General features: G+C 36.1%; 1 protein-coding gene across 1 annotated transcript; it reads right to left on the reverse strand.

Annotated features, from left to right (window-relative positions):
• Positions 1–1,471: 1,471 nt before the first annotated feature.
• Positions 1,472–22,222, reverse strand: LOC129268941 (monocyte to macrophage differentiation factor 2-like). The gene is made up of 7 exons (XM_064105113.1): positions 22,071–22,222; positions 13,568–13,649; positions 12,002–12,159; positions 10,909–10,983; positions 8,976–9,077; positions 4,744–4,813; positions 1,472–3,595 (listed from the first exon to the last, which is right to left on the reverse strand). Exons 1-7 carry the CDS (start codon positions 22,088–22,090, stop codon positions 3,356–3,358), a joined length of 747 nt encoding a protein of 248 aa, XP_063961183.1. The 5' UTR covers positions 22,091–22,222; the 3' UTR covers positions 1,472–3,355.
• Between the last annotated feature and the right edge of the window lie 5,245 nt (positions 22,223–27,467).

Raw genomic sequence — 27,467 nt, forward strand, 5'->3', positions numbered from 1 at the left:
TACGTATACTGTACTTTTTTTTAAAATATAATTTGATCTTCCCTGCACCCCTACTGCTCTGAGTGGATTCAAACCGCTAACACTGATTGTATAAGTTATTGGATACAGAAAAGATTGTTATAACGGCATTTTTATACAAATATTTTAATTGTGCCTCTCCAAAAAAATCCACCTGGATCCGCCAGTGACTTGAACCCAGACCTTCTTGTTTACAGTCTAAAGATACACCAATGATATACAATGCCTCTATCTTCAAAATATTTAAAAAAAATCATATTTGTGATTTTGGATTTGCTTTTCATTAATAACAATAGTCATACACAGAGATTTATTTTAATGTATAATGCTAATTTTCCATGTTTAAAAAATGAGAACACTTTTCCCATATAAATTGAAGTTAATGCCGTTCATAATCAGAGGCAGATCTAGTAGGGTTAGATAAAATACCATTTCAAGGGGGTGTCTAATTTTACCAGAACAACCACTAAAATCAACATATTATATATACATGAAATCTGTACACAAGAAAGCTTTCATTTGAACATTTTCAATTAATATAACATACTTCAAAACTATCAGTTCATGTATGATCTTTAGGCTAAACATCTGAAGGGGGGGGGGGGGTGGCGCAAAAGAACACCACTATCATTAGTAATCCAATATCTGATTGCACAACATGTTATTGCAAGATTACCCTGAAACTAGAGTCACCTATTTTCCATTAAAATTCTAAAAGCAAAATCGGTGTTCTTCGGCATTCTGAAATATTTGGTTTCATGGTTTACCTATGTACCAATCATAAAACAAAGCAATTAGTAAAATAGCGAATTATAAACAACTGTTGCTTCTCAAACATACACTGCACAATAAACAAGGTTTCATTTGAATTCAGTTTTGGGTTTTGCTCTGTTTATCTGTTTTGCTCTGTTTAATGTCTTCCATAAAATTCAGTGAATTCTGTGTTCTTCCTGAAATCAAGGTCTCTATTTTCAATATTACAGAAAACTGGGGACTTTACCCAATACATGCTATATTTTGATGATTTTTCTTTGTTGAAACGTATGCAATACATGCTTTATTTTGATGATTTTTAATGTAATTTAAAACAAATATAGCAATGTGCAATTTTTAACTGGCAGTTTCATACACCAAAATAATTGCATTCTAATTCTGCTACTCCATGAATTTCATACAATGTAAAAAAAAAATTATTATTCATTATTATCAAAACAATTTACAGTACACATACATCAAAGACAGTCACAATGGCAGATGACTCTCAAAGGATAAATAAATAGAAAATGACTGCTGTACAAATCTACTACTTACAATAAATAATATATAACTTAAGAGGCAGACAATCAAAGACTGCACATTTCCAGTTTGGTGTATAAGTCAACAGCAAAGCAGGAAGATTTGCAGCACAATGAAAAAAATACTCACACACACACACACAAAGGTAAACAATTTCAATTGAAATAAAAATAACACAAAGATAAACAATTTCAAGTGAAATTCTACCAACAAAACTAGAACCTGGATATGTATTCACATATCACTCTACCTGGATATACCTACCGGTAATAATCACTATACCCTGACACATTCCCCTATGTGAGTAATCAGAGCACTTCATGGAACCACACATATATTGTACATGACAACAAATTTTCCTATGAAAGCCTTAATAAAGGCAACTTAGACTCAAGAGCACAAAACATATATGCTATACAATTAATCTCTTAAGGTGATAATTGTCTTGGATAATTGTTTGCTCTCATTTGAAAAGCTTTGGATGAGAGCAAACACACGTCTCACTCCTGACACCAAATATCAAAGACTGAAATAAAATGAGCTGTTATTATATTTGGCTCTGTTTTTTTTTCTTAACCCACCTCGATTCCTGTATCAAATTGAATTTTATAAAAGAAAGACAAGGCTATAGCTAGATTGTGTCACACCCACCCATGACTACATAATGCAGATTTTACCAAGTACATCCCTAATTTTCAAACAAGTTTGATTTCACAAGTCTTGCAGGTAAACTTTAATGTCTGTATTTAAATATATGACCTCTGACATTATTACAACCCCTAACCAGTAAGCAACCATGATAAAATTTTAATTGAATAGGAAGCATGGTTAAAAGTTATTTGTCATAAGAGAGTCTTGCCAGTAAACTTTAACCTTTGATCTTAATTGACCTTTAAACTCTCTATGTAAGAGACAGCACAGCAACATGATGGTAGCCTTGTGCATCTATCACCAAAGTTTAGTTGCCATTGGATTAACAATTGTCAAGTTAGTTAGTGTTGCTAGCCAATAATCTAACCCTATGGTACATCAACAATACATCTGATGAAGAAGAAAACCAAACATGGCAAGCAGTCTTGCGTTAGTTCTTTTGTTTTTTATTGAGGAATAAGCGGTGGCAGTTTGTCATAATAAAAACCCTGCAGCGAATACTACACATATCAATACAATATTTGTATTTATATACCACGAAATAGCACATGATCACTATACACATAATCAAGAGCACATGATTACTAAGCATGATTGTACCAATATGATGATACATATAATCAAGAGCAACTTATGTGAAACTGAACTCTTTGCTCAGCATCACCTCTTGTCTATAAATAATATCACCTAACCTCTATAAACACTCTATATTATAATTATCATGAGCAGTTAATAAAATACAAAGAAAATATTAAAGAGTGAGTGACATCATCAGCTCTCTTATTTGCATTTCATATATGATGTGCATATCACTGTTAATGTGCAAGTAGCTAACAATTTAAAATGTTACATCTTTTTAAGTATACATCTTGGGGGTGCTTCACAAAAATTTAAGTTTGACTTAGATTTGCATTTACGCTCCCGGTAGCATGAGCCTACTGCATATCAATCAATAAGCTTGTGGGTTACTGGTATATATCATGTGTGTGTCAGCATTTAAGCATGACTCCACAAAGTCACACTTATCTCGTTGTGAAACACCCCAGATTTCAATCTGGTTTTCAGTGTTGGGCTTGTTTGATTTTTTTTACATGAATTCTTTTTATTGGGATGGATTTGACCTTTAATTTTATCAAATTTGATATAACATGACCTACATTCAACAAATGTGTAATCCATGGTCCTGAAGACATCATAAAGATTGAGTGATGCAGTCCGGTAGGTGACTAGGTTCATCAGGGTCAACACCCTGAAGACATCATAAAGATTGAGTGATGCAGTCCGGTAGGTGACTAGGTTCATCAGGGTCAACACCCTGAAGACATCATAAAGATTGAGTGATGCAGTCCGGTAGGTGACTAAGTTCATCAGGGTCAACACCCTGAAGACATCATAAAGATTGAGTGATGCAGTCCGGTAGGTGACTAGGTTCATCTGGGTCAACACCTGGTAGCCTACATCCTATCAGGTATTTCTGAATGGCATTAAGGTGTGTGTATGCCCCCATCACAACAAAGACATGCCAGATAGCATGGGCACACGGGATGATACCATCACTCTTAAAGAATACCACGCCACAGATGTAAATGATGCCTCCCAATGCTAACTCATACAAACCATTCTTTAGAGGCTGTCAATTGAATAAAAATAATACAAATTGTTGAAAGGATTCCTATGGTAACATTTATTTAACAAAGTATACATTTATTCAAAGAAACCCATTAAATGTCGGCCTGCAAAGCTGGCTAGCAAAATATCCAAAAACTCTCATGAAGGTCATGACCTTTTTCTTTCATTATCATTTGATATGTGATGTCATGATGAATGTGGAACAGATATAAAACAAATATAAACTCATTCTCAAAACAAGCTAAAATTGCCATTCAATCATCAACAGTTGAACTGTTGAATTGCTATTCAATGATCAACAGCACAATTGATGCAAACACTTCTTGCTAGATCTATAAGCATCATGATTTATTCATACTATAAATCTGTAATTGAATTGATTTGTATTCTGCAGACGAAAAATGGTACAAAAATATTACAAGATAACATTGGAAGTAGCAATTCTCAATGCATGGGTTTAATATATGTTTACAAAGTTTTGCCCTTATTGTGATGTCACTCATCTATGTTAATCCTCAGAAAAACATCAACCACAGTGTATTCAACACCATACATTACTCAGAGATACATCAACCACAGTGTATTCAACACCATACATTACTCAGAGATACATCAACCACAGTGTATTCAACACCATACATTACTCTCAGTATTTCTCATTCAAAGTGATTACAAACCTCATTTAAACACTACAGTTTTCATGGGGTCTTACTTGTAGTTCTACTTATTTTAGTCCGTAATTTTCCCCTTGCCTTTAGATTCATTGTTGAAGTAAATATTTCTTTAACTTCCCATTCTAACTCTACGCCTATACTATCTTGTATGTCTTAGCCTTAGGGGGTGTTGCAAGAAAATATTTGCAATCAATCGCAAATATTCTGTTGCAATTTTACAGTTGATTGATCACTTCTAACTTTAGCATATCAGATTACACTCCTTGTTTCACGGAGCAGATTTGCAATCAATCGCAAATTTGCAATTAATTGCATGGCATATGCTTGATTTCGGGAACGAAAATATACTTGCAATTGATCGCAAGTTTCTTGCAACGCCCCATTAGGATCAAAATGGTTGACTCAAAAGCATCTCAGAATAATGAATGTTAGTGAAGTATCTATTATAAAACACATAAATTGATTGAAGACATACCGATTCTAACACAACCAATGCAGGAACTGTTCCAAGGATGACATAGAAAAGGGTCTCCAATCTCTTGTATCTGTATAGAAATTAGAAAACTGATTAAAGTTCACCACAATGAGAACAATAATCTATCACTGTTAACTCAACTATATATGTTCAGAGAGGCTGCACTACTTATCAGTTTCTATTAATTTGGTCTAATAGATGTAGGTCTGATTGTTCTACACTACACTTGATCTAATATGCACCTAATAAGCAGTTGGTCAATTGGTGATTGGTGGTGATTTTATACCTGATTGCTAAGAAAGCATGGATGCTTGTTAGCAAGAAACCAGAGGATGATGGCTTAAGGTCCTCTCCAAGGGACCTCATACTGAAGATAAATGCCTTTAAAGGGAAAGAGCGCACTGAGTGGGAATCAAACCAGAGTCACCAGAATCTGAACCCCCCCCCCCCCCACTACTGACTGAGCTATCACATCTCCTCATTTTCTTATAACTAAATTTCATATTTCATATAAAGGGTATCATTTTTTTTGGGGGGGAGGGGGGCAGTTTGTGTGCGCCATTGGCAGCCCGCCCACACTGCACTACTCTCTTATTTTCAAGCATCGCCCTAGAACATCAAAGCGGGGCAGTGGAGAAGCCTTTGCATACAGGGACAGTCTCTGTGTTGACATAAATGACCCAAAGCATTTCTAGAACTTGTTAATCAGGATAAGCTTGAGATCTTTGTAATCTATTGACCACCAGGCTTTCAACAGTTTTCGGTTGATTTTTCTACACTTCTAGATGAGAGGACCTTCAGACCATATTTGCTTCTGAACATTCATCTTGAAAATCTTTCTTCTCATACTCTTTAAGTTTCTTAATGTCATCAACAGTCATTGTTTATCTCAGCTGGTAACATCACCCACACATGATCGTGGTCACATCCTAGATGTTGTTCTTGTGAGGAACTCTGACAGGATGCAGATATCTCACCTCAAGTTGTGCCAGGTTTATCGGACCACTCTGCCATCACACCGAAGTGTACAGTCGAAAATTTTGAGGTAAATAATTTTGCCAAATTTCATTTGTATTAGGATCAAAAGTTTAAAATTTTCTTATTATTTCACCAATGCAGTTCAACTTTCATTAGATTACGGCAGTGATGGCCTAAAAGACGTCAGACTCTTGAAAAAAAAAATGGGCAGAAAATCGCCCGCTATCATAATCATTTGCGGTTCAGTCTTCAGTGCTAACATCTGCACATCACACCAGTAAGTCTAAAGTTATCGAGTACGGTCAAAGGAGCTAAAGCGGAGAATATTCTACAGAGAGCAGAAAGGGAATTGAATGTAAGAATTTGACAAATTGATCACAAACTAAATAATTTAAATCAGGGAAAGATCACATCAAATCTAGCATTGAAAATTATTTGGATTTACCCGCGGAAATAATAGCGGAGATATTATCACGCACCAAAAGGTCACAGGTCAAGGAACATGAGGTATCGAAAGTAACTTAGCAAGAGGATCGCCCGATTATTAGAGGACAAAAACAGCAGTTTCTCATGGAAAAATAAAAGTAATCTTGCATCGGAGTGCGGCAAATGGGTGAAGAAATGTTCTAAACATGTTCTCTCAATGATCTGCAGTTGTCAGTGCTAGCTAAAGGTTTGAATTTTTCTGTTGCACTGACAGAAGTTCCAGTTGGTAGACATCATCATGCGCACCGCAAGTTACCTGATTGCAGTGCTAGTGAATTACGGGCAAGTGTCGCTGCTCTGCTAAATAGACAGAGGAAACTTGAATCTAATTTGAGTAAGGAGGAAATTAAAGCATTAAATGATCTCAAAAAAGACAAAGACATTAGGATTCTACCAGCAGATAAGGGGAGAATAGCTGCTGTTCTTGTGGCGCAAGTGAATACAATAAGAAATGTGAAACTCTTCTCAATGATGAATTAACAGACAAGAGATTAGGCAAAAAAGGTCTGACTCTTAAATACAAGAAAGATTGTTTCCGTTCTTCAGGACTTAATAGGGACGACTCCCACAGACTCTATCCTACAACAGAGACCCCTCCTAAGTTCTATGGACTTCCCAAGGTACATATTAGTCTGGCATTACTCCTTGTCCAATAGTGAGTAGTATTGGTTCCATTACTTATAACTGTGCAAAACTGTTAGCTAATATCCTTTCACTGCTAGTAGAAAATTCATGTCATTATATCCCAAATTCTCAATCATTTGTGGAAAATCTAAAACATGAATATGTTGATGATGATGAAGAACTGAGATCATACAAAATCACTGCCTTGTTCACATCTGTTCCAGTTGATGAAGCACTGGTAGTGATTCGATCCAGATTAGAACAAAACATTTCCTTGAAAGAAAGCACCAAATTGTCACCAGACCAAATAATTTGACTTCTTGATGTCTGTTTACGGTGTACGTATTTTTTGTATAATGGCGTTTACTTCTTACAAATCAATGGAGCTGCAATGGGTTGGTTCCCCGGTCTCTCCCATTGTCTGCAATCTTTATATGGAACACTTTGAACAACCAACAATAAGTTCCGCACTACATTCCCACCTGTGTGGTGGTACCGCTACATTGACGACACTTACACGAAACTGAAGAAGGAACATTCTCTAGGATTTACCGCTCATCTCAACTCCGTTGATCAGGATATCAAGTTCACCACAGAAGAGAAGGATAAATCTCTCGTATTTCTAGACAACTTGACCATCATTCAAGCGGACGGTTCCCTTAAGATTAGGGTCTTTCGTAAAGCAACACATACAGACCAATACTTGAACTTCCAGTCTAATCATCCACTAGAACATAAATTAGGTGTGATCCACACTTTGTTCCATTGAGTGGAAACAATAGTCACGGAACAAGAGGAAATAGTCAAAGAGAAGAGAACTGTCTCCAAGGCACTTTCGAAGTGTGGATATCCCAAGTGGGCTATTGATAGAGTGAGCAACCCGAAGGTCAACAATAAACCTTCTGGTAGAACGTCAACTACTTCGAAAGGATTAGTCGTTCTGCCTTACTTCAAGGGTCTATCTGAAGCACTAAAACAGAACTTTCGTAAACATGGATTTAGAATCTGCTTCAAACCAACTAGAACTTTGAAGCAATTCCTTGTAGCTCCAAAAGACTAGACTGAAAAGAAGAACCTTACTGGTGTGATATATAGGATTCCATGCCAAGGATTAACTTTGAGTGGTGTGTGCAAAGAATCCTACATTGGGGTAACGGAATGTTCCCTGAAGACTAGATTTTTGGAACATTGTCGCCCGAGCTCCGTGTCGTCGGAAGTTTCTCAGCACATTCACATTGAATCGCCAGGACATACCATGAACCTAGACAAGGTAGAGATCCTAGACAGGGAGGATAGACGGTATGAAAGAGGAGTGAAGGAAGCTATCTAAATAAGGGCGCACCAACCTTCGCTGAACCGTAACAGGGGGCCGATACAAACTTCCAAGAGCTTATTACCTAATTCTTCACCGCGACATCAGTTCCATTGAAGTTTAGACAGGTCATATCCCTGAAGACTCAAGCGTACAGTTAAAAATTCGGAGGTAAATCTTTTTGCCAAATTTCATTTGCATTAGAAAGAAGGTTTAATTTTTTTAGGGAAAATTGTTCATTCATTGATCTCATCACGTCTATTTCGGCAATGCACTCTTGTTTAATCTACCCCAGTCCCAAATCACTTGTTTACAAAAACTACAGAATTTTGCTGCTCGTATAGTGACCCTTCATAACAAAATTCACCCAGATCACACCTGTTCTTAAATCTTTACATCAGTTGCCCATGAGTGAACGTGTCAAATTCAAAATCCTTTTGCTAGTATGTCACTGAGTTCATTACTTTGCTCCACAGTACAACACTGCTCTCATTAACATCTACACATCATTCAGACTTCTACACTCCACTGATTCCGGTCTTCTTACAGTTAAAAAATGTAAAACAAAGTGGGGGGAAAGGGCATTCATCTATGCGGGTCCCTCGCTATGGAATTCCCTCCCACAAGAGAGCTGGGATAGCAAGTGTGTCAAAACATTTAAGATTAAGCTATTACCTTAACTCTATAACTCATTTTATCAATGATTTTCTGTTATTTGTTTTTTTGTTTGCTCCTCCTTCACTTGTGTGCCTTGAACATCTCTTACAAGATAGAAATGGCGCCTAGTGAATTGCATTTATTATATTTTAGTATTATCAAAATGAACACTTACTTTTCATAGAAGCAATATGAATACAAGATTCCTAAGGAAGCTAGAAACCACATAACCCATCGTAGATGGTTTCCATAGTAACCAACATCGCACAGTGTCAACCTTAGATAAGAGAGATAGAAGAGGAAACTTATGAATAAGTAATAAAATCATATTTCATACATGTTTTAACATGAATAATAGAGTACCAAATCAATGAAATCACAAAAACATTTTTTTTGCACTTCAGCTTTTTGTTACAATGAATAACACCAACAATAGTTGTTATTTTATAGATATGAGTATATGACCATATTGATTTGACCCATTAAAACCGGTGTAGACTATATGTCACACGTCAGTACTTCATCATTTCCAAAGAGCACTTTTGTTTCACTGAGATCAAGGTAATAAGCAATCATTTTGTATTGTCTTGTCTTTCCGTTAATGCCCACAATCATTATATTTATTATGGCATATGAACGTCAAGATTGACTTGACCTGAATTTTGCCGGGACCGGCAGGTGCAATACACCGGGTGAACACCCTACTCTTTGACGAATAGTGTATTGGTTTTAACGTGCATAGGTTGTGACTCTCCTATACACGGGACCAACATTTGCGTCCTTTCCGATGGATGGAGTGTTTTCCAACTGCATTCACGCCTGCACTGAATACAGTGGTGAGGCACGCTAACACACAACGCTATAGCATCAGATTTTTTTTGTTAGACGCGTTTCGGCATGAGCGGGACTTGAACCCCTCACGTTGAGATCTACGATCTTATCTGAAACATGCGCTCCAACCGACTGAGCTACGCTGCCTCCCTGTACTGGAGTGTAATACTGACTGGCCTTGCTGGGAACATCAAATATATTGCCTGCAATAGTATCATATTGGCAGAAGACTTTAGACGAGGGCAATATGGTTCTTTTAAGGGCAATATCATGGGCATAAATCTATTACGTCACACTATTCAAGTGGGGAAATGAAACAATAGTTCAAACCCCCCCAAAAAAACAATAGGTTCACCACTTGGATTTACACCAGTGGGCAATATATTTGATGTTCCTTGAAAGAAAAGCAAATCAATCTGTTTATTATAATCCAAATTGAACATCTAGGGCAAAATCATGAAAATTTTGATATTTGACCCTTAAGGAATGTGATTATTTTTTGTCATGTTGAGCAGGGACTCCATTGTGACCATTTTGACGTAATTGAAATGCCAGGGACGCAGTATCTAGCGTTGTCTCATCTTGATTGATGAATATTTTTGCTGTGTGGATCAATATGACACGTATCTCTTTCTATGCATCGTCAGATGCCCGGAAGTGAGATCGTGAAAAATACAAAGGTATATCTTGCATCGTCTCTGCATACAAAGTCAATACATGCAGAGAGACTGAGTAAAATACAAATTAATACCTATCTTTCACTGATCTTATGCACGGAATCTAGGGCAATATGGTCATGTAGGTGACCAGTTCAGATGTCTGATACTGGTAACAATGTGTTAACACATTATTAAACAAATTAAGTATACAAAATATTTGCAAAAAATCAAAAGGGCATGAGAATGTATCAAAAATAATCTTCTCATAATATTTTAATGGTAATACAGACCTGCTGTCATACTAAATAATCTACTCAAACTTTAAGAGCAAAATAATTGGTTAAAAAAAAGAATAGACCTATCAACATTGTCAAATGGAAGCACTTGAATATTTAGATTTTTTTCTGTTTACTCATCAATTTTAGAATTATAATAATCAATATGAGAAAAAAAGAATTTCCATTCAAAAACTTCAAATTTTTCATATAGGCAAACCAACAACAAAATATTAGTGCAGCAAAATAGAGTCACTTGAATTTATTTCCACATGTAAACTATCTGTATGATCAGAAACCTAAGAGTTCTCCCTGAAAGAAAAGAGCCAATGCATGTACTTACCAAGGTGTATAAGAAGCTGCTATATATAAATAGATTATTGCCCTGTCACTTATATGAAGGTAAAACCTCAAGTTTCTGTAGACAAAGATTAAGCAATTATTTCATAAATGCTATGTCAATTTCTTTAGCATTATCATAATTCAGTTTTTCATTTCTTCAAAAAATGTTAAGAATGCATCATAAACAAATGTTTCATATGAGTTCCTTCCACATTCTATATGAGGCCAATCAATCAAATGATACATACAGTAATAACCATTTTGGCCAATCAAATTGATTGATTTTGATTTCATTTCAGCATTCACATCATAGATGACTATACAAGATGAAATATAAATCTAAAAAATACAAATCAATAATATAATAGTTGGAATATCTGCTATGAAAATAAATATTGAGAAAACTGTATCATTCATCTAAAGGAATACAAGAGACTGCCATTATGAGCAATTAAGCTTGATGATAATAGGGCCTTGTACAAATCAAAGGATCTATGGCAATCATCTTGACCAATAAAATCAAAGGATCTATGGCAATCACCCTGGCCAATCAAATTTAAGGACCTATGACAATTATCTTTGCCAATTATTAAAGAATCTATGACAATCATCTTGGCCAATCAAATTACAGATCTATGGCGATTATCTTGACCAATCAAATTAAATGATCTATGGCAATCATCTTGGCCAATCAAAGGATCGATGACAGTCATCTTTGCTTATCAAATTAAAGGATCTATGACAATCTTCTTGGCCAATTGAATTTAAGGATCGATGACAATCATCTTTACCAATCAAATTGAAGGATCGATGACAATCATCTTTACCAATCAAATTGAAGGATCTATGACAATCATCCAGGCCATTCAAATTAAAGGATCTATGACAATCATCTTTGCCAATTAAATTGAAGGATCTATGACAATCATCCTGGCCAATCAAATTAAAGGATCTATGACAATCTTCTCGGCCAATCAACTTAAAGGATCTATGACAATCTTCTTGGTAAATCAAATTGAAGATTTCAGTAGCTTTCAAATTACAACTGTAGTTTTTAACTTGCCTCATGAAACAGGGCTTTGAATATTACTTACTTTGCAAGACCAGACCATGAGACAAGATGGAAGAGAGTTGAAACACTGAAGAGGAGGAGGAGAGCTAGACCAAAAATTGTTGCGCTGGTCTTCTGAGAGTAAGTGGTAGCTTCTTGAACTAAATCATTGCTGGCATACAACGATGGTATAATACACAACTATATATTCAAACAGAATTGAGAGAGAGAGAAGGGGTTGAAGCATATATCATGTTCATTGGTAGAAAACATGTTTTATGTTTCAATTTTAACTTTGCAATATATTTATATATATTGCCAGTTCAGTTTTTTTCTGTCCTTAATTCGATCTGCTTCATTATTTACACCTGCCGTTTTTATTTCACTTAATTCTTATAATGTTAATGCATTTTGGAACATAATATTGTCTTTTTCTTTGTATAATTGGTCAAATACAGGTCATTGCATGTTATATATTTATTTTATGCTTTTGATTGTGAACTCACATTGTTAGTCTTCAAATTTTAGTTTGAAACCAAAATTTAGGATTACCGTATTAAAGCAAAATAAGAGACAGAAACTTTGAATATATGACAAATACAATTACATTTCTTTCTGATAGAAACTAATCTATAACAAGTTCAATTGATCTTCTTAAGTGTAGAATATTTCTGTTAGACACATTGGATTTGGCATACATTTGATGCTTGTTGTACCTCAAACTGAATTCATATTTTGGCACAATAAATTTTAGTAAATTTAGTTTGAAACCAAAATTTAGGATTAAGCAAAATAAGAGACAAAAATTTTGAATATGACAAATACCATTACATTTTTTCATAGAACATTATCCATAACAAGTGCATGTTATGCCTTGAACTGAATTCATATTTTGACTTTTAAAACATTGAAAGGGTACATTTCAAAAGTTAAGAGTACTCAGTAACAGATTTACATTATCTTCACTATAAATGTAAATGTTATTATTTTTGCACAATAGATTTTTTTTTGTCAGTGAACCTACAGCATATTTGTGCTTCACAACAAAGTACTAAAGTGATGATTTCACTTTTGTTTTCATTTCATGATTTTTGGGGTTTCATATTTCGGAGAACCCTGATGAAAAACATCCACATCCCAATAGGATAGGAATCATTTCAACAAGATATGACAAAATAAATATGAACCATAAGTAGCCCTATTGAAGTCAATGTATTATTGTCTTAGTTCTAAATGTTAAAACCAGGCCAATAATACATTGACTTCCATCGGGCTACTTATAGTAATTCATAGATATTGTAAGGTGTTGTGGCCAATTTGAGTTTGAAAACTTCACTTTCGCAAGTTTAAAAATTCGTGCTTGTTCCTCTTAGCACAAAATCTGTGTAAATTAAGGTTTATGAAATATTTGTACTCCTCACGGTTGACATTTAGTAAAATAAACTTGAAAGATCTATTTACAGCAGTTAATATTCAAAGGTTTGCAATCAATCCCTAAATAGTATTGGCCACTCAAGAACTTTGTTACATGCAGATTGTGTTTAAAATACTGATCAGGAACCAATCAGCTAATGTTTGTGTTGATTTAGTTTTAATCTAAGTGACTTACTCCATGTGTAATGATGTTAGCTATATGTTCAATATTAGTAGGTACATAGGCTTCATGAGGTTTGGCTGGGTTGTTCTTCCACCTGATCAAAATACAAATGGAGGATAATATTGTTAGAGTCCAGTTCCATTAAAATAAATTATGTATAATATTCTTTTCCATGACTTCAATAAACATTCTTTGAAATAAAAACATTTTTCTAAATCAACAATAACACTCTTATTATTCAACTGAATGCTAGGAAATTTCTGGAGCTCAAAATAATAATAATAATAAACAGTTCTTGTATAGCGCATATCACGATTATGAATAATGTCTCTATGCGCTTCCAAAGGACTTGGATATTATTACCCCAGCTGTAGCTTGGCAGCCGTAATTACTAAGATTACAGCGCACACGCTTAAAACTCAAAACTTACAATGGTTAAATGACTTCAAAAACAACATCATTTATGAAACTGAAAATAAAACAAATGCAATGTCACTTCCCTAAACAAGCCTTCTGCAAATTAGTTCTTCAAAAAAAAAATTTGCATACTCCTAATCAAGCTACTATTGTGTAATTAATTCATTTTGAAGCTGAAAAAAAATAAATAAAATATTGGGCCATAACTGATTTGATTTTGGGATAAAAAAAAATTACAGTAGTTTATCAATAATTTGTATCAAGAATTACTCAAATAGCCTAAACTTTTTCTACAAATATATTTATTTTATTTTATTTTTTGCATAAATGGCAATTTAACAACCTATGGTACTTTCGTTGTTATAAACAAGCAGAAAAATCAACACAGTTGGTGATTTCCTTTTTCTGTTTTTGCATTTGACAAACAGATAATTGAGGAGGAAGTTCACTGAGAGCAGGTATGGCCGGTCAAAATGAAAAAGAGAAGAGGAGATGGAGGAGAAGGAGAAGAGGAGAAGGAGGATAGGAGGGGGAGGAGTAGGAGGATGAGAAAAAGAAGAATAAAAACTTCAGGGAGGAGGAGAAAAAGAAGGAAGAAAAGAATATGAGGATAAAGGAAAAAAAAAAGGGTATTCCAGGCGCGGATCCAGAGTTGGACTTTTACGGGGTGCTAAATTTTTGTGCAATGAAGCCGTTGTTGACTTCAATCAATGCACTATAAATGTATTTTTTCATCATCGTTTTCAAAATGATGATATATGGCCTAATTTGGTACTTCCTATATAACAAATTCCGTAGTCTCTTTTCCCTTTTCTTCTCCTCCCTTTTTTTAAGGAAACACAATAGATAATTAATAAATCTAAATATATTTCAAATACGTAAAAATTTGTATTTTTTCAGGGGGGGGGGGCAATTGAATAAAATAATTTAATTCTCTCGGTTTTCCCTTTCCCAAGGTGTAATATTTCCTTTCTTTCATTCCTTGTTTTCATTTTTTCTTGCTTTAGGGTAGGCAATCTGCAGGTTCAATCCAGGATTTTGTGGGGGAGGGAGGGCAAATTTGAAGTCACAAGAGCAGATTTTTGGTAGCGTACATATGTATAGGGATGCCTAGTACAACGCGTCAAGAATACCTATATGTGATGATCTAGCTTTTGCTAAGACGGAACGCCTTTGGCAGTCTTGCCTGCATTACGCGATTCAATATAGCAGCAGTGCTGACTTTGAAAATGACTATAAAATAATTATTAAAAAAAAAACACCATTCATATAATATGCTTCTATGTTCACTGACCCTAAATGATATTTGACCTTGATCAAGGGGCCTATGACTTGTGCAAGATGAGCAATGACACTGGATTACTCTTATGTCCAAGTTTTATGAACTAGATCCATAAACTTTAAAAGTTATAATAGTAATTCAACAAATACCCCCAACATGCCCAAAGTTCATTGACCCTACATGTAAATGACCTTTGACCTTGGTCATGTGACCTGAAACTCTGGCAGAATGTTAAATAAACCTTCATTACACTTGTGTGTAAGTTTCATAAACTAGGTACACACACTTTCTAAGTTATGATGACATTTCAAAAACTTAACCTTAGGTTAAGATTTTGATGTTGACTCCCCCAACATGGTCTAAGTTCATTGACCCTAAATGACCTTTGACCTTAGTCATGTAACCTGAAACCAAGGCAGGATTTTCAGTACTACTTGATTACCCTTATGCCCAAGTGTCATGAACTAGGTCCATATACTTTTTAAGTTATGCTGTCATTTCAAAAACTTAACCATCAGTTAGGATTTGGTGTTGACGCCGCCGTCGCTAGCCGCACTCGCTGTTGGAAAAGCGGCGCCTATAGTCTCACTCTGCTATGCAGGTGAGACAAAAATAATACTTAACTTTCCTTCTTTTTTTTGTCTTTCTTTTCATTTATTTGTCCTTCTTTTCAATTTTCTTTAAAAATTCTTTGCTTTTCGTTTCCTTCTTTCTTTCTTTCTTTCTCTCTCTCACTCTGTCAGAAGCTTATTCAAACTCCCCTTTACTAGCCAGTGGAAGAGCCTATTTGGTTGAGTAACTCCCTAATTTGTTTATGAATAGACCAAACCTAACTGCTAGAGTAGGCAACCCCTCACTGTGTTTGATAGCTATTGTGTGTGTGCACTGCATAGGGCAATGCAAGCAAATGTTCAGCAGACTGCAGATAAGCAAGCATAGGGTGCAGTAGCATCCTTGCAGCAGCTCCTTGGCTGGGAAAGCCAGCAATTTGGTGCCACGCCTTTGATATGTGGAGTGGCATGTAAGCCAGCAGTGGTTGGTACACTGGTTGGAATTCAAGGTCCAGACTACGGCCGTTTTTCTCGATGATTTATCCACGTCTCTTGACGTTTTACCACGTGTCTCCACGTTTCCATGTATCGCCATGGTCCTCCTCGTTTGGCAAAGTTTAGCTACGTCCTACGTCTTGTGACGTTCATGGCCTCTTCGACGTCTTACGACGTTCTACGATTGCTACGTTCTCTACGGAAAGTCCCGAGTTCTTGGTTAGTTCATCGCATTCGCGAGTTCATCCCCATATCGTCTTCCGTTTGGCACATTTCTTCAGCATCGCATGATCAATTTGGTCATTGATGCATTTGACGTCTGACAACGGGTGATGAGTGAAGACTTGAGAAAGTGAACTTTCCCCACAGTCGGTATACGTATACTATATAGATTGTTTTCATAAACACAGAGTTTATGCTCTTTCCTTGAATAGGAATTGCAGGTCACAATACTTAATTTGTTTAGATTATACTAATTTGAATTGAGACAGATTGTTCCAAAACGTTGTTGATACTGCTTTCTTGATCTTTATGTTTTGACAGCTTGTGAGCCTCGATAATGGCAATATTGATATATTTAATAAATTCATTTTGATCGAAATGTACAATTTCATCTTATAGTTTAATTCTTGGGTGGTCAAACAGCCTGATTAGAATAATAAGTCAAGTTCACATCAAACACAATGTGACACACTCCTTTCTTATTTTTCTTCTTTCTTTTCATTTTTATTATGCTGTATTAAATGTATATTTATGTTATATGTAGAAGAATATAATGGTCGAAAGATATTTTGAAATAAATATGATAAAATTATGAAAAAAATAAATGCTTCTCTTATTATTTCAGAGATGTATACTATTCATCATAGGAGCAACTGAAGGGGGATTATGCCTATCTTTTTTTTTTCTTTTTCATTAAGTATCCTTCTTTGAGATTTTATGAGTGTAAACTCTTTAAGTTCATGTTTGGTCATTTTGAATTATTGTTATTGAAATGTAAAATGTATATTTGTCAACCATTTTATTTGTATTCTGCTAAATACGCAATCTGGCCTTGGAATAAAAAATCTTACTGAATTAAAATATCCTCCTTTGTAATTTTTTCTTTTTCTTTCTCTCTTTCTTTCTTTCTTTCTTCCTTCCTTTTAATTATTTTTGCATTCTTTTCAGTGATTCCACCTTTTTATTGTGTGTCACAATCCCCCCCAATAAAAAAAATATGAATATAAAATGATAAGAGGAAATTAAAGAGTATATTCACAATGATATTGGGTCATGATGGACAAGGTGAAAATCAACTCTGAAAAAAAAAAAATGTGATAACATGGTTCATGATGAGTGATAATAGGCCTAATAATAATACTAATAATGGTCGATTGTTTGTAAAACTTTTAAACTTTGTTGTGAAACGGTTTTACTTTGTTTTGACAGATTTGTTTCTGAGCAGGTGAACTATAATTTCGGGAAAGCATTTTTTTTCAATTTGAAATTTATTTGCCCGACTGCATGGGCAAGTAGACCTACTCCAGAACCTATGTAGCACATTTATATGAATCAACATTTTATACCTTCATATGACGCTGGGATACTCCAAGAACCAGCGTGACTCAACTAACATTTAAAAATAAAAATATAGTGATTTTATACATTACACCATAATTATATTTCCACCTAAAAAACTTATCACCAATAAATTTATATTACTAGTTTATACATGGCGGACGCTTTTTTTTTGGCTGATTACAATTCTGATATAATAGTGTTGTGGAAATATAATCATATCTGATCTATGATTGTCATACCAATTTTTCAAAATTACGCTGGTGTCAGCGTACGCCTAAAACTGATTTTTTTTTTTGGGAGGAGACTGAGTAAAGAGAATTAAGAAATGGAAAAAACATAAGAGAGAAATTGAAAATGATGTAATGATTGATTAAATTAATTAAAGAGAGAGAGCCGGGAAAGCAAGTGTTGAGATGGAGAGAGTGATGGCAGGAAACAAAGGGAAAACAACTAAAAAACCCTTGAACACATCATATTCTCAGAAATCATCAATCACCTGGAATCTAACAGTATCTTGTCTGAAAAGCAACATGGTTTCAGAAAATTCCACTCCTGTGAGTCCCAACTGCTACTGACCATACACGACCTTGCCAAAGGGATTGACAACAAACAGCAGATAGATGCAGTACTGTTAGACTTTGATAAAGTACCACATGAAAGACTCTTGAGAAAACTAGCCTTCTATGGCATCCAAGGAAATCTTCTTCGTTGGATCAGAGCCTTCCTTAAAGATCGTGTCCAACAGGTGGTACTTGAAGGATCTACCTCTCTCCCAGCTAATGTCAACTCAGGCGTACCTCAAGGGACTGTACTTGGCCCGCTTCTCTTCCTGGCCTACATCAACGACCTGCCTAACTGTGTCCAGTCGGAGGTGCAGATGTTTGCCGACGATTGTCTTCTCTACCGACACATCAGTTCGCAATCTGACGCAGACGCACTCCAAGAAGATCTCACTAACCTGCAAGATTGGGAAGCCAAGTGGCAGATGTCTTTCAATCCATCGAAGTGTGAAGTTCTGAGAGTGACCAATAAGGTGAAAAATGTCATCAAATCGCCTTATTCTCTTCATGGAGTTGAACTTCCAGCTGTTGACAATGCCAAGTACCTCGGAGTACACATCAACTCCAAGCTCAGCTGGAAGACGCATATTGACAGTACATGTAAAAAAGCAAATAGTACACATGGATTCCTCCAAAGAAACCTGTATGGCTGCCCCAAGAAAATCAAGGACCAGGCATACAGGACATATGTACGACCTATCCTTGAGTATGCAGCAACAGCCTGGGATCCTCACTACCAAGACTACATCTGGAAACTTGAAATGGTTCAGAGGCGTGCTGCTCGGTTTACACTTGGAGACTACCACCCAAGACACAGTGTCACCGAAATGCTTCACTCATTGAAATGGCAGTCTCTCGCTGAAAGGAGAGCTCATCTGAAAGTGATCATGCTCTACCGTATTCTTCATGGACTGATTGCCATCCCACCTGAACCACCTTACCTCTACCCAGCACTACGATCATCTGGACGACGACATACTCAATATCGACAATTGTGTAGGACCTCTGGGTTTCAGAACTCCTTCTTTCCTAGTGTTGTACGCCTTTGGAACCAGCTCCCTGCCAGTGTAACATCTGCTTCTTCTCTGGAACAGTTTAAGAGGCAGCTGGACGGGATAACGCTGCGCCAGGCTTAGATGGAAAAGGAGTTAGTTTTTACTTGCACAAGGAGCACTTTTACCTTATATGTACATACACCTTTAACCTCATAAGCATATTACTGAGGTTTGGCAATGCAGCATGGCACACTAGTTTTTAAGCACTGCACAAAGTACAAAGTACAAATACATGCAGGGTATGATATTGGTTGTTTAATCCGACGTACTACATGGGGCCTACAAATCTAATCCATTTCCAGGCTAAAAGCGGGAATCTCTTAGAATCCTGAACAAGGTTGACCGCCTAAACATGGTCGGGCAACAGGGGTCTACTATTAACAAGCAAAAAAAAAAAGACAAGAAGCTAGAATATGGGTCACCGCCAGTTACGTCCGCATATGTGAGGGACATCATTCAAATTCAAATACAGCTTCATGATAATGATCATTATCACAACAACAACAAAGAGAATATCATAAGCGTACTTAGAATATAAATTTACAAAACAAATATGAATTGTAGAATTCAGATTTTCACATAATACATTAAAAAATTAAACAATTATGTTAAAATATATTGTATCATCACACAAGTACAATTTGAAAAAATATAGGCCTATAGGTCACAGCTCTGTCAGCGTGCAGGGGGGGGGGGTCACACAATTCATATTTAAAAGTTTTTTGATAGGCCCATATAGCTGATATTGAAGGATCATCATCCCAACATTAATTCTACATATACATATAGTAGGAGATACAAAAATAAATCATATAATTTAGACTTTCACAAATTCATTCTGAAATAACAAAGAAATATTAGGATTCATTCACACAAGCATAAAATAAATAAATAAATAACAAATACAAAGTGACAAAGAAAACAAATCAGACAACTAAATACAGTAGGCCTATATAAAAGATTGAAGGTCGCCAAAACCTGGGGTACCCCTTCCCATCCCTGATCCCCTCCCCCCCCCCCTTCCATTAGGTAGGCCTACCCAGAGTCAGACACTCGCCTCAAAATTTAATCTGGAAGACAATATTTATTGTGAATTGCATTGAATTTGTTTATCTATTTCCATGGTAATTTACCAATACCCCATGCAGACAAATCAAATACAATCTGACAACCTATCCCATGCACAGCCGAGGTTGCTTCACTTTATCCTTGCAAAGAAAGTAGTAAATCGCCGTTGAATTTCACATTTCATTAAAATTAGAACACAGAATTAATAAGTAACACATCTCTTATATCACAAGCATTCGTTGCGATGTATACAATTATATTACTTTGCGCAAACACATTTGATATCAGATATCCACGCTCACACACATTGACGTAGTGATGTCCAACAATGCACAGTACATGCACGCGGTGGGTTAGAGATATCTCTACATGTATGGTTAGATCAAAGGGTTAGATATTTTAATTTTCCATTAAATTATAGACTCACGATACAGGTCTTTCATGGGCACCATGTCTACACTAAAATCATTAGGTCAACATAGATTTCGTTAACGCACATTAGGCTACATATTCTGAAAACCATGATTCATAAAACAACTTTTTGCGCAAATCTAGCTGCGTAAAATTACATCACCGAATCGTGGGATATGATGAATATTCATGAGCTGATGACGTCACAAATCAGTTTTTCTCTTTGTGTTTGCTTATCCTTGAAAATATTTTGCTAAAAGTAACTTAGAAATGATTCTTAACACATTCTTTACCTTTCAACACTTGCCGAGCTTTAAAAAATCTTATTCAAAGAAGTTATCAAGTTTTTATGCTCTAACTCTTGTTTGAATACATCCCCCGAGTTCTGAATTCCATGGCAGATTCATCTTACTTTTGTCTAGGGGTGGCCATTTAATTATTATTTTTATCAATTTGCAGTAGTCAGTGCAATGACTTTTAAAGATTTTTAGTCTGTCGCCCTCTAGAAATTTGGAATGCATCCATTTTTTTCGACTTCCGCGAATGAGCATAAAAATATGGCTGCTGAAATCCTGTAAAATCAGAAACATCGTTCATTACTCAGGTAAGCAAAGTATCATATTTGTAAATTCCTTCATCTTATATAATTTAGGTCGCAATTTAATGACATATTATATCTTTTATGCTTCTTTTTTGTACGTTTTAATCATAATGTCGTGTTGAACCGCACTACAATTACCGATGACATAAAAACACACTCATTTATTTTTATTCGGTGAACGTGTGCAGCACCCACACAGTCGTGATGACTGGAAGTCCTTAAAACATGTTAAACCATAGTTTAGCCTTGGGATTTCTTCAAAAAAGCGACCCATTCCCGTGTGCCTTATTTCGTGAGTATCCCCCCCCCCCCTCTCAGTAGAGAGGACTCATATAATGTAATCATAAACAAAACAATAACAATCGAATCTCAGAACTAACACAAAATTGCACGTATGGGACTCCATTTACATGAAATTTAGCCGGCCATGGACATGATCTTGAGGTGATCATCTCATCATCAACATCCTTTTTTCTTTAAAAAGTCCAAGTCAAGAGATTTGAAATACGTACTTTATATCTCCGCCACACATGGTTGATTAATTATGTTACGTGATGATTGCTAATTACATCCCTCCGACGCCGTTGCTACCGGTTATCTTCTTCTTACAAGTTGTTCTTCCTCCCCTTTAATTTTATCAGAGATCAGCACCAAAATGTAGTGTGTTGCTGCCCTCTACGTTCGTTGGCACCAAAATGCAGTACGACGTAATCATAGAGATATATTACTAGTTTCTATGGACGTAATCCATCCATCCAGTACATTGCATTTGAAGGTTAAATTATATGATCAATTCATTGAGGACAGGAAAGAGATAATTTTCATATGAATTTTATGTAAAATTAACAGAGTATTTGTTACAAGCTGACAGCAAACTGAAGAAGGAAGATTAAGAGAGCTTGGTATTATTATAAGAGTACCACTCTACTATAAATTGTTGTTCTTGATAGGTCATATAGGCATATTTCATCTTGCATATGCCTTCTTTTCAGTTTTATAAGAAGGTCTTCTCTGTGAGATAAGAAATAGGCACAGGATCCAACAAAATGATCTGCATCTTCATCTTCCTTGTTACAAAGCTGGTACGTGGCTGTATTAGACTTTTTAATAGTGAGAAGCTTGCCTGAACAGGGTATGTTTGGCACAGCAGTTGGGATCTGATCATTACAGCTTGACGCAGGAAGTTAGAACTGCTATTGCGTGGATATAGGTGATTTGGAGGAGGGATGCTGATGCTCCTCCAGAAAGAGAGTGTGGATTTTAATTGAATTGCCTCTGATGCTTTGCAGACTACCATACTTTTAACAGCAGACTTCACAAGCTTCTTTCATTGACTGTATGGTACAGGGTGCAGAATGAGAGAGTGGAGGTCTGGAAGCTTGTATCTACTAAGAGTATCTTGCCAGGCTTTGATAGAGGTGGTTTGACTCCGGGTTTGACTGGAGAGCGCATGCTGGAACGTATGGTGGCCCTAAAGGGACATCGCAAATAGATCAAATCGCGAATATTCACGACGAAATTCACGATCGACGTCGCCAATTTCGTCGCGAAGTATTCACGACGTCGCCGATTTGAATATTGACGACGAAATTGACGACGAAATTCACGACATCGTGAATTTCGTCGCCAATTATTCACGACGAAATTCACGACGTCGCCAATTTCGTCGTGGATTTGTTTTGCTTGCCTGGGCGGTATATGCGGGTTGAAACTAATTCGTCTGCTGCTAATTCCTCCACTCACAACAGGGTCTACCTTCATTTAGTCTAATGCAATTCTGTCCATTAACTTTTTGCCTAACAACCATATTATGGTCCAATAACCATTTGGTCCAGTCATCACTTCGTCTATCACCAGTTCGTCTATGACCATTTCGTCTCATAACTAGTTGGTCTAATATCAATTTTATTTTCCTTAATTTCGCCCAATTAACACTTAGTCCAATTAGACCAAATGGCATATGGAATAAATGGCAATTGGGCCAACTGGTTATTAGACGAAATGGCAGTTAGACCATGTGGATAGTGGACGAACTGATGGTAGACCAAATGATAGCAGACGAGTTGGCATTAGACCAATTAAAAATAAACCATTGAAACGACAGAACGATGTCCACTGCTATCCATAATGCATAGGCGGATCCAGGGGGGCCGAGGGGCCCGCCCCCCCCCCCCCCCCTATTGACGGAGCAAAAAAAGGGGAAAAAGGGAAAGAAAGAAAAAAAAGGAGGGAAAAGAGAGGAGAAAAAAGAAGAGGAGGAAGACGAGTAAATAAAATAAGATGAGGGGAAGTCTTGTAAAATAAAAATAATCTTTCATGTCACTATATAAAATTTTCGCTCGCGCTTCGCGCTCGCATTGCCTTTTAGGTGCTTTTCATATCTTGTTCAATATGGAGTTTAAATATCAAGTTTGGAAGTCAATATACAAAACATATTTCATCTCGGAAATCGAACTTTCATTATTTTGTGTGATTTACAAATTCATTTTTAAAACGCGCTCTGTAAAAATGTTAGTTTTATCTGGTTTATGGTCTGAATATTAACATTTTCTGCTCGCGCTGTGCGCTCGCAAAATTTGATTTATCAGGTACCTATTATTTTCGTGTATTCCATAAAGTTTTCAAAATATCCCTTCTCAGGCCTGATTGTCAAAACGTATCAGCTAGCGCTCCACGCTCGCATTTTGATTGCCGAGTTATGTATGTCTCAATCCCCTTTTCATGACAGTTTATTTAAAAATTTGGCTCGCAATTTGCGCTCGCATTAATGCTTAAAAATATATTAACTGATGCATCGTTAATTACAAAAGTGCTTGAAATGTCCAGTTTTCAGGCCATAATATCATCAGATTTCGTGCCCTCATTAGACATTAATGAATAAGATATTAATTTAATAATTAAATTGTCCCTTTTGTTTCATCTCGCGCTGAAAGAGGAATAGGAAGATAGTCATCATTTTCATATGACATGTCCTAAGGATGTCCCGGTCCTATGTAAAAACTCAAAGTAATAATAATGAAAAATATCAGCTCTTTATTAAGGGCGATCCATATCCAGCTCACAATGTTTCCTACAAACTGCTTGAAATATAGAGCTGAAGTTGACTCCTTTTTTCAGATCGGAATATCAAATAGTTTAAGCTCACGCTTCGCGCTCACTTTGATTTTCATGGTGAAAGATGTATTTAGAATGCCTAGATTCTAGGTCTAAATATGAAAACGCGCGCGCATGTTTATTCAGATACTCAACTTGTTCTCTATTTAAATCATTATCCAGTCTCAGATCACAATATCAAAAATTTTCTGCTCGCACTTTGTGCTCGCATTATTAATGTAGGAAGATCCCCTATTACTCATTCTTTTCATGATTTACAAAACATGATAGAGTGTCCCGTTTTTAGGTCTAAATATCGACTTTTACCGCTCGCATCAATTGTGTAGTTATTTAGCTATCCTAATCACGATTACAAAATTGATTAAAATTTTCCTTTCTTTAAAAAATATGTAGAAATGTCACAAATTTTCAGCTCGTGCTTCGCGCTCGCATTATTTGATTGTTGAAATATGTAACGTGTTCATGGCTAAGTGCAAGCTGTCCTTAACAGGTACCTTTTCGATCAGTTCAAAACATATATAAAAATGTTCTGTTCGCGCGTTGCGTTCGCATTATTAATGTAAGGAAGATCCCCAATCACTCATCCTTATCATGATTTACAAAACATGAATAGTGTCTCGTTCAGTAGGTCTAATTAAATCTCGAAATTTTCCGCTCGCGCTTCGCGCTCGCGTCAATTTTTTAGTTATATACCTATTCTGTTTAAGTTACTAAGAGTGCTTAGAATTTCCATTCTTTAGGTAAAATGTCAAAAAAAAATTCAGCTCGCGCTTCGCGCTCGCATTATTTGATTTTTATATATGTAACGTCTTAATGGCTATTACTGCATGCAGTCTTTAACAGATACCTTTTCGTCGCATTCGTATTGCATACACATCTTTTTCAAGATAACAAACATTGCCCAGAATCATGTTCAAATTTTAAGAAAAAAATACATAAGATTTCAGAAAAAAATTTAGCTCGCGCTTCGCGCTCGCATTATATAAATAAGGATTATGATATCATATATTTATGTTGATTTATAAGAATAAAGCTGAGAAGTGACTTTTAGGACTACCCTTCAAAGAAACAAAAAATCATCTTCGAGCGGCCGATCGGGGAAAATATGGCTGAAAAAAATCCGCCCCCCCCCCCATTGGCGAAGGCTGGATCAGCCCCTGCAAAGTTATTACAAAATGTTTTAATGTATCTGTTTTATTTCATTTGGCTAAAAATGCAATTTAGAGTAATGCTTGAGAAATGTTCCACAGTCAGTTTGTTTTCGCCTTCCCCCTGACACAGCGTGAAAATGAGCATTCCTGCGCAAAGCGATTTCTGCGAGCTTTACAAAAATGGACAGCGCTCAATTCTGTCCAATTTTTTACATTCAATTGATAGATGAGACCCAAACCAAGGAACATATGTGAAAAAAATATCCCCATGTTGTATATTTTTGAATATCCAGGACTTTTTCAAAGTGTAAACTTTTTATTGATACTTGCACTCGATTCTAAGAAAGCTGTGTTTCTGGTATTACTCGACCTTAGCGCTGCATTCGACACGATCGATGGTGCTATTCTTGTCAATCGTTTTAGAGAACATGGAGGTGCCGTGGTCGAGTGGTCTAAGGCGCCTGGCTATACATGAAAAAGTCCGGGGTTCGATCCCCGACCCCGGCAGCTATGCCCGTGAGCAAGGCATTTAATCTACAATGCTCTTTTATCCTGCTTTCAAATAAATGGAAATGCTAAATGCATTATTGGTAACTAGGTGTGAGCTTTTAAAAAAAAATGGAGTAAGAGGTTCTGCGTTGTCATGGATATCTTCTTATCTAAGTTTGAGATCACAGAAGGTGAAGATAAAAAATTCTTTGTCTTCTGAATGTGAAGTGAAATATGATGTGCCATTTTTTGGTGTATATTCTTCCCCGCTTGCTGATATTGCCAGATCTGGGTGCCAGATCTCTTAATGTTAGTGTTCATCTTTATGCAAATGACACACAGTTGTATTCATTAGCGTACTTAAGGGGGGGGGCAGGGGGGCAGACGAGTCAAAACTTATCCCTGACGAGCTAAGTGGGCCCCTCCTTTGAACTTGAAGACCTTTTTTTTTTTTTTGCTTGTCAATTTTATTCTGGTGCGAAATGTCCTTTATTTGTGGTTGAAGACCTTTTTTTTTTTGGCGGACGAATTTGCCCCCCCCCCCCCTTTGGAAAATCCTATAGGTACGCCACTGGTTGTATTCCTCATTTAATCCTTCTGATCCACTTGAAGAGGCAAATGTAAGAACCCGTATGGAAACCTGTATATCTGAAATGTAAATTTGGATGATTTGCAACAAATTACAGTTGAATGTTGATAAGAGTGAGTTCTTGATCATCGCGTCACGTAATCAAATGTCCAAAATTCAGTGTCGATCTTTGTATGTTGGTAATTCTCTTATTGATGCAAAGCCCATTGTATGGAACCTTGGTGTTCAATTTGATTCTGAAATGTCAATGGCTTTCCATGTGAATTTGACATGTAGAAATGTGTATTTCCAAAGTCTTAATATTAATAGTGTAAGAAAATCCATGTCCACAAATGTAACTTCATCTGTTATACATTCATACATTATTTCTCGTTTAGACTATGGCAAAGCAGTGTTGTTCAATGCTAACAATGATCAGTTCCGCACGCTTCAGATAGTGCAAAATGCCGCTGCCCGAATTCTTATACCCCCGTCACACTTATTCGGAATCAGCAGGAATCGAGCAGAAGCTGGAAAGAAAAAATATTCAAAAAATCTAGAAATTTTTGGGAGGAACTTATGAATTC

This window comes from Lytechinus pictus, chromosome 10 (assembly GCF_037042905.1).
Source record: "Lytechinus pictus isolate F3 Inbred chromosome 10, Lp3.0, whole genome shotgun sequence".
NCBI classification, from domain to species: Eukaryota; Metazoa; Echinodermata; class Echinoidea; order Temnopleuroida; family Toxopneustidae; genus Lytechinus; species Lytechinus pictus.